At 41.4% G+C, this 12882-nt stretch overlaps 1 protein-coding gene across 1 annotated transcript; it reads left to right on the top strand.

Annotated features, from left to right (window-relative positions):
* The first annotated feature begins 254 nt into the window (after positions 1-254).
* Positions 255-12882, top strand: LOC137324910 (fibronectin type III domain-containing protein 7-like). The gene is made up of 10 exons (XM_067989601.1): positions 255-300; positions 443-697; positions 900-1160; positions 5714-5974; positions 6496-6750; positions 7839-8099; positions 8213-8473; positions 10488-10748; positions 12416-12676; positions 12815-12882. Exons 1-10 carry the CDS (start codon positions 255-257, stop codon positions 12880-12882), a joined length of 2190 nt encoding a protein of 729 aa, XP_067845702.1.

The following is a 12882-nucleotide window of genomic DNA, read 5'->3' as shown; positions in this document are numbered from 1 at the left end:
AGTTTAAGGATTCCATACTGTGCTTTCTCCTTTCTGCAGTGCCTTGTATCCCACAGAATGTGGTAGCTCACATGAACTGTGAAAGTAATAATGTTTCCGTGTTTTGGGATCCCAGTAATGGCACAGAATCATACATTGTAACAGCAGAAGGAAGCAATGGCCATAGGGCCTCATGCAATGCAACAGATACTGAATGTGAGATCACAGATGTGTATTGTGGACGGAACTACTATATAACTGTACAGGCAATCCGCATGCAATGTAACAGCTCACACAGCTCTGCTTTTACAATTAAAACAGGTAATTCTACACAAGAATTTAGAATAAGAAATTCTAAAATATACACACGTTAGTTGGAATATTATCATTTTTGTATCTTATAGACAGTGATGTGACTCAGTAATTTTCCAGTAGGTGATATTTATGAATTTTCTTCTTGCAGTACCATGTGTCCCACAGAATGTTGATGCTCATGTGGACTGTGATGCTGGATTTATGTCAGTCTCATGGGAGTTAAGTGAAGGTGCGACATCATACACTGCGACTGCAGAAGGAAGCAATGTGCAACAATGCAGCGCTAATGATACATTGTGTGAAATCACTGACCTGTACTGTGGAGAGACCTACACTATAACAGTTCATGCACAGGATGACTCATGTGACAGTGCTGAAAATCCTTCCGTCACAATGAAAACAGGTAACTGAAGACAAGTGCAATTTCCCTTATCACTAATTTCTGTATCAATCTCACTAACCCTGATTTCTGCACTGTCCAAAATATTGCTTGCTGGAAAAACTGTCAAATACATTTGCATGAAGATTTCAGTTAGAAAACAATTCTATAAAGTTTAGCAGCTACTGGACAAGTGCTCTTCATCTGGTCTTTCTGCTCTTTTCAGTATCATGCATCCCACAGAATCTCGATGTCCAGCTGGACTGTAACACAAACGATGCTTCTGTGTCATGGACCCACACTAAAGGTGCAGTGTCATATTCTGCAACAGCAGAAGGAAGCGATGGGGACACGGTATCATGTGATACAGCCAACAGAGAGTGTCAAATAAATGATCTACATTGTGGACAGATGTATAATTTAACTGTAACAGCACTGGATGGTGTATGTGACAGTTCACAAAGCTCTAAATTTGAATTCAGTTCTGGTAAGTCTTTGGTATGGAATAGGATGATTTAAAACTGGCACCACTAATTAAACACAACAATTTCACTTACAAAAGAACCTTCCACATAAAATATCCCCAAACACTTCATTGTGACAGGGGATTTGGATACTGAACAAGAATTGCGTGAAGCAATAGAAGTCGTGTCTGAAGGCAAGGCGTAAGAGGTAACTTTTAAGAAGCATTTTGAAAATAAGTAGAGAGTTAGCAAGTCAGAGCTATCTAGAAAGAGAATTACAGGCAGCAAGTCTATGAAGGCTGAAGGCTTTGTCTCCAATGGTGGATCGGAACGAGTGGGTGGGAGGGAAGGGGGGCTAAGGAAACACAAAATAATCGTGAATCAGAAGAGCCGGGGGTGAAAACTGGGATCAAGAACTAGAGATGTTTTCTGAATTAGGATGAAGTGAGGTCATCAACGATTTGAAATCAACGTTTTGGGGGATGGGGAAGATACCGGAGGACAGAGCTGACAGGAGCACAATGTGAGCTGGAGTTTTGTAGGATGGAGTGCAGGATGGCCTCGAGGAGAGTGGTGGTGAAGTTGATAATATGCTTGGTAGAAGCCTACTGTCTAAATAAAATTATTTGACTGTGATGCATTTTCATTGAAATGGTCATCCAGTGGCTTTTTGATACGATTTATGCGGTAATGTCATGTGCTTAGAAACAAATGAGGAAAAGTGCATCAAACATGAATATATTCTCCTTTATAAACAATGGGTCTAATTTCCTCCCTGTTGTGCTGGTGTTCAGATTTACTGACTTCATATACCAAGATAACCGCCGGGAATTTCCTCGGGGGTTCTCCCTATTTGCCGGTACAACATTGGCAGAAGTTCGACAGAAACCCCATGCACAGGGTCTGTTTGAGGTTTCCACACATTTCCCCTGAAGTTGCAATGGCTGATCGGAAGAACCTTCAAGCAAACTCCCGGCAAATTTGTTGTTTAATATTACTCGGTTCCAGACCTCATATAGCCTTGGTCCAAACATGGACAAAAGAGCTTAATTCCAGAGGTGAGGTGAGAGTGACTGCCCTTGACATCAAGGCAGCATTTGACTGAGTGTGGCACCAAGGAGCCCTAGTAAAATTGAAGTCAATGGGAATCAGGCGGAAAACTCCCCAGTGGCTGGAGTCATACCCAGCACAAAGGAAGATGGTAGTGGTTGTTGGAGGCCAATCATCTCAGCCCCAGGACATTGCTGCAGGAGTTCCTCAGGGCAGTGTCCTAGGCTCAACCATCTTCAGCTGCTTCATCAATGACCTTCCCTCCATCATAAGGTCAGAAATGGGGATGTTCGCTGATGATTGCACAGTGTTCAGTTCCATTCGCAAACCCTCAGATAATGAAGCAGTCCAAGCCCGCATGCAGCAAGACCTGGACAACATCCAGGCTTGGGCTCATAAGTGGCAAGTAACATTGATGCCAGACAAGTGCCAGGCAATGACCATCTCCAACAAGAGAGAGTCTAACTACCTCACCTTGATATTCAACAGCATTACCGTCGCCAAATCCCCCACCATCTACATCCTGGGGGTCACCATTGGCCAGAAACTTAACTGGACCAGCCATGTAAATACTGTGGCTACAAGAGCAGGTCAGAGGCTGGGTATTCTGTGGCGAGTGACTCACCTCCTGACTCCCCACAGCCTTTCCACCATCTACAAGGCACAAGTCAGGAGTGTGATGGAATACTCTCCACTTGCCTGGATGAGTGCAGCTCCAACAACACTCAAGAAGCTCGACACCATCCAGGACAAATCAGCCCACTTGATTGGCACCCCATCCACCACCTAAACATTCACTCCATTCACCACCGGCGCACTGTGGCTGCAGTGTGTCCCATCCACACGATGCACTGCAGCAACTCGCCAAGGCTTCTACCTCCCAAACCCGTGACCTCTGCCACCTAGAAGGACAAGAGCAGCAGGCACACGGGAACAACACCACCTTCACGTTCCCCTCCAAATCACACACCATCCCGACTTGGAAATATATTGCCGTTCCTTCATCGTCACTGGGTCAAAATCCTGGAACTCCCTAACAGCACTGTGGGAGAACCTTCACCACACAGACCGCAGCGGTTCAAGAAGGCGGCTCACCACCACCTTCTCAAGGGCAATTAGGGATGGGCAATAAATGCTGGCCTCGGCAGCGATGCCCACATCCCATGAATGAATAAAAAAAACCTCCATTAAACTCACAAAATATTTAGATTGAGCTGCAGTGTAAGTAGTTCCACAACAACAAAAGTTATGAGTGCAGTGAGCAGGAAGGGACAGTCAACAAGTGGAAGATATAAAAAGAAATAGTAAAGTATTATACAGACACATAAAAATAATCAGAATAGGGATAGGACCACTAAGGAATGCACAAGATAAACTCACAGGTAACAATAGCGAAATGGCAGAAATATTGAATAGATACTTTGCCTCAGTATTTACCAGGGAGACTAATATGGTGGGCAGGACATTAAAAGAAGAGATCTAAAAACATATTAAAACATTTAAGATAGAAAGCGGGGGGAGATCGTTGATAAACTAATCAATGTTAAGGCGGATAAAATCCCTGGTCCAGATGGATTGCTTCAGTGAATATTAAAAGAAGTTAGGGAGGAGATAGCTGAGGCACTATTACATATATATAAAAATTCATTAGAAAAGGGAATAGTGTCAGAGGACTGGCAGACAGCTAATGTTATTCCTATATTTAAAAGGGGAGATAGAACACGTCCAGGGAACAATAGACCAGTTAGCTTAATGTCGGTGGTAGAAAAGATAATGGAATCATTACTCAAAGAGTTAATAGAAAGACAGCTAGAGAACAAAAATTAAATAAAGAATAGTCAGCACAGATCTCAGAAGGGAAAGTTATGCTTGACCAAACTTATTGAATTCTATGAAGAAGTAACAAAGAGTAGACAAGGACAACGTAGTGGATGTAATATATTTGGATTTTCAAAATTCCTTCGATAAGGTAGCACATTGTAGACTCATGGATAAGGTCAGAGCATGTGGAGTCAGTGGACAAGTAGCAGAATGAATAGAAAGCTGGCTACAAAACAGAAAAGAGAGTGGGGGCTAAAGGTAGAATCATAGAATCATAGAAGTTTACAACATGGAAACAGGCCCTTCGGCCCAACATGTCCATGTCGCCCAGTTTATACCACTAAGCTAGTCCCAATTGCCTGCACTTGGCCCATATCCCTCTATACCCATCTTACCCATGTAACTGTCCAAATGCTTTTTAAAAGACAAAATTGTACCCGCCTCTACTACTGCCTCTGGCAGCTCGTTCCAGACACTCACCACCCAGTTACTTAGACTGACAAAAGGTGAGACGTGGGTGTTCCACAGGGATTGGTGTTGGTACTACTGTTGCTCACAATTTATGTTAATGATTTGGATTTGGGAATCGGAAGTACAATTTCAAAATATGAGGACAACACCATGCGTCAAAATGCAAGTGGACATTAATAAACTTGCAGAATGGACGTGCAATTGTCAAATGAATTTCAATATAGATAATTGTGAGGTGGTGCATTTTGGTAGAAAGAATAAGGAGGCTACATATTGCTCGGATAATAAACAGGATAAAGGAACAAAGGGATCTAGGGGTACAGATACACAAATCACTAAAATAGCGACACAGGTTAATAAGGCCATAAAAAAGGCAAATCAAGAACGAGGGTCCAATTCTATAGGGATAGAATTGAAAAGCAAAGAAGTTATGTTAAACTTTTATAGGACCTTGTTTAGACCACTCTTGGAGTATTGGGTACAGTTCTGGTCTCCATATTATAGAAAGGATATAGAGGCATTGGAGAGGATGCAAAAAGTACTCACAATGGTGATACCAGAACTGAGAGGATAGCCTTGTCAGGAAAGGCTGAATAGGCTGGGGCTCTTTTCTCCAGAAAAGAGAGGGCTGAGGGGTGACCTTATAGGGGTCTTTAAGATAATGATAGGGTTTGGATAGGGTAGACATAGAGAAAATGTTTCCACTTGTGGGGAGTCCAAAATTGGAGGGCATAAGAATGAAATAGTTGGTAATAAATCCAATAGGGAATACAGGAGAAACTTCTTTACCCAGAGAGTGGTTAGAATGTGGAACAAGGAGTATTTGAGGCAAATAGCATGGATGTATTTAAGGGGAAGCTAGATAAACACATAAGGGAGAAAGGAATAAAAGGCTATCTTGATACGGTTAGATGAAGTAGGGAGGGAAGAGGCTCGTGTGGAGCATAAAGACAAGCATAGATTAGTAGGGCCAAATGGCCTGTTTCTGTGCTTTGGCTTTGATCTAACTTGATGTACCCTCCTGTTGATAAAAACCCAGGATTTTCCTTAGTAACTAATCCAACAGGTGCAGTCAAATATATTAGAGGATTTTATTTATTGAAAGAAAATATCTGAACAAATTAAATATTGTTCAGAAGCAAAGAATAATTACAATGACTTCTGGTTTTGAACATTTTGGATTGAAGATATTTCTTGCCCAGTAACAGCAAGTCTGTGTTTCTGTATTTTTCAGCCCCATGTGCACCCCAGTATATTTACACCAATCTGGACTGTGACACCAAGAGTACGTCAGTGTCATGGGAGAAGAGTGATGGTGCAGTGTGGTACGTTACAACAGCAGAAGGACAAGACGGACACATAACAATGTGTAACACAACAGAGACACACTGTCATTTCCTAGATCTGCACTGCAGTCAAACATATTTCATAACTGTAAAAGCGATGGATGGTTATTGTCAGAGTATAAACACTTCCATTTTTGAAACTGAAACAGGTAAAATTTCTAAAGAACTTTGTGATGTGTGGGAAACATTACACTGGCTCGGTAGGAAGTGCTGTTCTGAGGGTTGAGATCCAGGAAGGTCACAATGGTAATTTAGGAGGTTATGGGGACACTTAGCTTCCCCTCTGTGGTGACCTCATTCAACAGAGATTTTGAATGGGTTTCTATCCAGATGCTAACATTAATACTTTATATTAGGGACTACAAGGCTCTATTTCTAGGATGGAAGAAGAGATTTTCCCCTTCTTCCCTTCCACTATGAGGCAGCCTCTCGAGAGCCAAGCAAACAAACTGGTGAAACTCAGCATTGGACAAAGGGCCCATTCAGGAATTACAGTGCATGTTGAATTCAAATTCAGTGTCTCTGAATGGGAATCTAATTCTTCCACGGTTATTAGGGTTCTCCACTTGGGTGTTTATTTTCTGAGTTTGGAATCAAAGGAAATCATTGGAACTCTGCACTGATATCACTAATTCATGACATCTCATTTCTCTTTCCTCCCCCCCCAAAGTACCATGCCCCCCTCAGAATGTTCAAGCTGATTGTGAGATTGTCACTGCCTTTGTAACATGGGAGCCGAGTAATCGCACAGTGTCATATACTGCAACAGCAGAAGGGAGTGATGGACACACAGCCACCTGTACCACGTCAGAAACAAACTGTCTAATCCCAGATCTTCACTGCAGCCAAATATATAACATCGCTGTAGTCGCTTTTGGTGAAAACTGCAGTAGTTTCCAAGGCTCCAGTTGTGAGATTCGGACAGGTAATGTAAAAAAGAAAGAACCTGCATTTATATAACACCTTTCATCTCCTCAGGACATCTCAAGGCACTTCACAATCAAGAGATTACTTTTGAAGTGCAGTCATTGTCGTTATGTAGGAAAATTGAGCTGCCAATTTACACACAGCAAAGTCTCATAAACAGTCACTGAACTGAATTACAAGTTAATCTGTTTTGATGGTGTTAGTAAGGGACAACTCCCTGGTGAGACAACGCCTGGCTCTTCAAAAAATGTGCTGTGGGATCTTTCAACTGGAACAGAAATGACAGACGCAGGTTTAAACCCTTATTGAAAAGACAGCACTTGGACAACCAGCCCTGCCTCAGTATTGCATTGACCTATCAACTGAGTCATACAACTTTCTGACTAGCTGATTTTTAATTGCCCACTCACCTAGTTACCAACGGATGGGTAAGGTTAAAAATTGACCCCAATATTGAGTTATAGTATTAGTATAGAGAGAGGCACCTGTCTGTTTCAGCCACCCACTGGACCGACCCAATTGGTCGTAATTCAGAAGTGCCTACTTTAATAATAATCTGTGCCAAAACTAAACCTGGACACAGAATCACTGTCCTGCCAACCTAAATGAATAGCACATGTACCAGCCTGCTGTCCAGGAGCTTCCATCCTTCAGTGGGGTTCCAGGGTGCTACTGTGGACAGCGGCATGAGTACAGCCCCATGATCCATTGATTTCATCCCCGTTCAGCCTCCACACAGTAACCTTCACCAGTCACTGCGGATACCAGCAATAAACAAAGGATTTCAGAATCATCATCCTTCTATCCCATCTGGCAGCATTGATACAAAGGTTCAACATTCAGAGAAAACAGTTGGAGAGTTGAGAATCGAACTGGCTGCTGACCATAGTGACCTAGAATTCCGAGCTGGAATTTGTTGGCCCTAAAACATAACAGCTGAATCGAGTGGTCACAATGTGGAATATAAAGGTGACTGCTTTATCGAGGTTAATTACGTTCTATGAGCTGTTGACAAGGACCATTTGTCCAAAAAGTTTTCTCACATTAACCTTATGGATATTAATGTTTATTTTTCCTTTTCTACAGCACCCTGTGCCCCAGATGAAATAATTGCGAATGTGGACTGTAATTCTAATCGAGTAGAAGTATCATGGGGACGGTCTAATGGGGCTATGTCATATGATATAACTGCAGAAGGAAGTGATGGACATACACATTCACACAACGCAACAGAGACACGCTATGAAATGCTGGATTTACACTGTGGACAGTCCTATAACATAACTGTGACAACACTGAGTTATAGTCGGAATGGCATTTCAAGTACTTCTGTCCAAATCCAAACCGGTAATGCTATTAATCCTTAAATAATATCCATTTTGGAAATAGTTTTACATTAATTTATTGTGATATTTATGAGAAAGAGAGATGATTGATATTTATTTGTATTTTCTAACTAGCACCGTGCACTCCTGAGAATCTAACAGCTGAGCTGAACTGTGATTCGAACGCGGTCTCCTTCTCATGGGATGACACCGATGGAGCAAAGTTATACACTGTGACCGCTCGAGATAGTCAACAAGTCGCAGCTTTATTCAACACAAGCGATACAAAGGCTCAAATCCCACATCTGCAGTGTGGTGAATTTTATACAATCTCTGTTCTCGCAATGGACAACATCTGTAAAAGTCCCCAAAGTGCAGTGGTGAATGTACATGCAGGTATCACTTATTTCCACAAGACATTGTGTGGCATTTTAATAAATGAAGTCTTTTGTTCCACAGGCAGTATTTAAATGTGGGGCGGGGATTTTCAGCTTGCTACCATCTCGAATTTGGTTGCTAATGGACAAGGTATAAAGGTCAGGAAATCCAGCAGAAATATTCTTTTGTTCCACAGGCACTATTTAAACGTAGAAACATAGAAAATAGGAGCAAGAGTAGGTCATTCAGCCCTTTGGGCCTGCTCCGCCATTCAAAATGATCATGGCTGATCGTCTAACTCAGTACCCTGTTCCCGCTTTTTCCCCATATCCCTTGATCCCTTTAGCATTAAAAAATATATCTATCTCCTTCTTGAATACATCCAATGACTTGGCCTCCACTATCTTCTGTGGTAGAGAATTCTACAGGTTCACCACCCTCTGAGTGAAGAATTAACTTCCCTGGCACTTTTTTTTAACTAATACTGGTTCCCTTCAGTTCCTCCCTCTCAGTAGACCCTTGGTTCCCTAACATTTCTGGGAGGTTATTTGTGTCCTCCTTTGTGAAGGCAGAACCAAAGTATGTGTTTAATTGTTCTGCCATTTCTTTGTTCCCCATTATAATTTCCCCCATTTCTGACTGTAAGGGACCTACATTTGTCTTCACTAATTTTTTTCTCTTGACATATTTATAGAAGCTTTTACCGTCAGTTTTTATGTTCCCTGCTAGTTTACTCTCATATTTAAATGTGTGTTTTTTAATGTTTTTAATTATGGTCTTGTTAAATGGGTCTCTGTGCATGGTGCAGGTTATATAGTCGAACTCCTATTAGAGACCACAGCTGGAGTTACTCTTTATGTCGTTGATGTATTTGGTCTGACAACTCAGCAATAGGAATACGCTAGAAGTAAAGGGAATTAGGGGTTACGGGGAGCGGGCAGGAAATTGGACATGAATTTAGATTTGAGGTTAGGATCAGATCAGCCATGATCTTATTGAATGGCAGAGCAGGCTCAAGGGGCCGATTGGCCTACTCCTGCTCCTATTTCTTATGTTCTTATGTTGATTTTGTATCCTCTTTAATCTAAAATGTTTTCACTGATCCAGGTTCTGGATAAAGTTGCTAACATTTTCCAAAACTGTATGGAGAGTTCCAGCAATATTTTCCCAACTTCTAGGCTAAGCACACTGCCCCCCCCCCCCTTCACCTTCACCTCAACCCAAAGGAAATGACAAATGTAATTATTGGGATACCCACCTTGACAAATACTAAATTTTAGTGTTAGCCAAAAATTCTGGAATCCTGAGTCACATCCTGCACAGCCGGGTACTTAGGAAGTGGCTATTGAACTCACTCTCATCCTAGTGAACATCCTTGGGGCTTCATGTGAAGGAAGGAGGAAGCCAAATGTAATGAAAATATATAAAAAGTGGTCTAAAGATAACCCATCTGAAAGACTAAGTTGCTGGAATGGCCTTCCCAATAGGTATATCCCTGTTCTGCACAATAATAGAGGAGGAAGAGGTGCAGCAGATGCAAGAGGCACAATGGGAGAAGCCAGCACGTGTCTTTTTATACTCGCGCTATCACTCCTATTGGTGATGGTGCACTTGCACTTGTTTTGCACCAGTTTTTATGTTCCGGCATGTGGAAATGAGCTCCACAGGAAATTTGGGTGTTAGTTCCCATTGACCAGCTCAGTGTAGAAACTGATGTAAGTTTCGGCATAATGTCAGCGTCAATGAGATCGAAGAAAAATGAATGGGAACTATTAAAATGGCCCAGTCAATGCTGGCAGATAATGACAAAACATCCTATTGTTTTAGTCAGTGCCAGTAATTGATGAGTGATGCACAGACTACACCCTTTATTCTGTAATTTCCTATTCTGTTTCCTGTGTTTTTACAATGACAAGGTGAGTGGAATTATTGACTATTTAGTAAATTCATCCATCCTTTTAATTATTTGAACTTACACTGATGGTTGATTCTATTGTCTTACATTCATTTTAAATTTTTTGGTGTTTTTCAGTCCCTTGCAACCCACAGAATGTAGATGTAAGACTGGATTGTAACCTAAATACTGCTTTGGTGTCGTGGGACTATAGTAAAGGTGCACTCTGGTACACTGCCATTACTGAAGGACCCAATGGGAACATCCAGTCGTGCAGAACATCAGAAACATCATGTAGAACGCCCATGTTACTGTGTGGCCAGTTATATTCTGTATATGTCATTGCATCTGACAGCACATGCAACCAATCTCAGAGCTCAATAGTTGAAATTCAAACAGGTAATTCCTTGTTTTACTGACATACTGTACTACGTAGACCAAAAAAATAAGCTTCCAGCATTTTTTGTTAACTAGTATAGTACTGCAGTGTGTTGACTTATAATACTATGCAAAAAGTATCAGTTACCCCAGGTGTCTCTGTTCATCCACATTATTCACTGTCTTCCATTATGTACTCTCAATCCTTATTTTCCCACCAAAATGTATTACTTATCCATAATAAATTGCATCTGGCACCTGTCAGCCCATCCGCATAAGCTCTTTAAGTCTTCAGGGAGTCCTTTGCAGTCTTCCTAGCTGTTTGCCAAACCTCTTAGCAGATGTGTTGATGATACTAAAGTAAGTCCAAAGCATCCATATATACGGAGGACAAAAGTGGACCCAGCACTGACCTCTGGGTGTGCCACTTCCAACGCTTCTCCAATGCAACCAATACCATGTACACTAGCTCTTTGTTTCTTTTCAGTCAACCAGTTTTCTATCCATGTTGCTACATTTCCTCTTACACCATATGTCTGAATTTTTTCTAACAAGCCTCTTATGAGACACCTTATCAAACACCTTCTGAAAATTCACATCCACTAAATCCACTAAAATATTTATATATGAAAATGACATCAGGAAATGACCAGCTGGCCCATCAAGCCTGCCCCACACATGATGGCTGGAGCATCGTGACTGGACGCTTCCTACTAACCCTCTGCCCCAACTCACCACACCTCTCCCCCTCCCCCCACCCCCAACATCGTCCCACAGCCAAGTAATCTGCTGGGAGAGGAAAAAAAAGAGAAAAACCCAGGGCCAATAAGGGAAAAAATACCCTGGAAAATACCTTTCTGACCCCCTCAAGCTATCGAAATCAGTCCAGGAGATCACATGGACCATGTGATATCTGTAAAACCACTCACCCATCGGATGCGATCTCTGCCCCAGTCAAGAACCGGTCCAGCTCCCGTTTGAATGCGTGCAGAGTGTCAAATTTGCTGAATTCCCTTTATCTATACAATCAGTCATTTCTTGAAAAAACTGTTAAAGGCAAGTCATAGTTGTAAATTTAACAAAACCATGCTGCCTGTCCTCGAATAAACCATGCATTTCTAAATGCTCACCAATTTTACCTCAAATTATGGATTCTAAGAGTCTGCCCACAATTGACATTAGACTAACTGGTCTCTAGTTAATTAGGTTTATCTTTCTTGTACAATATATGATAGTGTAACCCAGAAAATGTAACAAGGTGACCTCCTTAACTTACGAACTGGATACTATATCTTTCACACGTGCCCTCACATACGCTTTGCTGATCTTTCAGTAAGTAGACAGTTTAGTGAGCCGAGGTCAGAATTAATCATTGCACTGTTTTATCTCTCAGAGGGCAAGTGAACATGGAAAGCAATAGTGATGATTGGACTCACTTAATAGAATTATCGTGCTAATGAAGGGGACATTGTTCAAAGCAGCAGACAATTTACATAGTCACCAGATAAGATCATTTAGATTCTGATATTTCACTTTTCCTGCACGTAGCACCTTTTCATGGCAACAGAATGAAAAGCTTTCAGACTTTATGTTAACATTTTTCAAATGCTACTTGTAAATGCACATTCTTGAATTCCAGTAAAAAGCTGACTGTGCCTTTATCCATCTTGTTTCTCTGATATCTTCAGCCCCTTGCAGTCCTCAGAATGTAAGTGCTTATTTGGACTGTACAACACAAACAACGTCAGTATTGTGGGAGCAGAGTGACGGCGCAATGTTCTATACCGCAATTGCAGAAGGAATGGAAGGAGACAGGTATCCATGCAATGCAACAGAAACAAACTGTGAGATCACAGACCTCCCTTGTGGCCAGATATACAGTATAACTATATTAGCAATGGATGAGAATTGTACCAGTTTACCAAGTCCAGCTTTTGAAATACAAACAGGTAAAACCTTGGTTTTCTTTTTATGAAAATAAACAGAAAAAAGTAATTAAAAGACAGGAAAATTTAAAATTGACAGTGTCACAAAACTGTATATCAATAAGCACCACCTCACACTTTGTACATTGATAATTGCTACAGTTATTCTTTGTTACAAACTCAAGCATCCAGCAGTTAATCCTATCGATACAGATCAAAGCTCGTACTGA

Source organism: Heptranchias perlo, chromosome 9 (genome assembly GCF_035084215.1).
Source record: "Heptranchias perlo isolate sHepPer1 chromosome 9, sHepPer1.hap1, whole genome shotgun sequence".
NCBI classification, from domain to species: domain Eukaryota; kingdom Metazoa; phylum Chordata; class Chondrichthyes; order Hexanchiformes; family Hexanchidae; genus Heptranchias; species Heptranchias perlo.
Note: the sequence above shows the minus strand (reverse complement) of the source record. Positions and strands in the feature narration are given on the sequence as shown.

Bases quoted from the DNA above. Each gene is read 5' to 3' on its own strand.
- LOC137324910 (XM_067989601.1), top strand. From the start codon at position 255: ATGCAATGTAACAGCTCACACAGCTCTGCTTTTACAATTAAAACAG. The intron at 301-442 runs GTAATTCTACAC...TTCTTCTTGCAG, and splicing joins TGCTTTTACAATTAAAACAG to TACCATGTGTCCCACAGAAT. The intron at 6,751-7,838 runs GTAATGTAAAAA...CCTTTTCTACAG, and splicing joins CAGTTGTGAGATTCGGACAG to CACCCTGTGCCCCAGATGAA.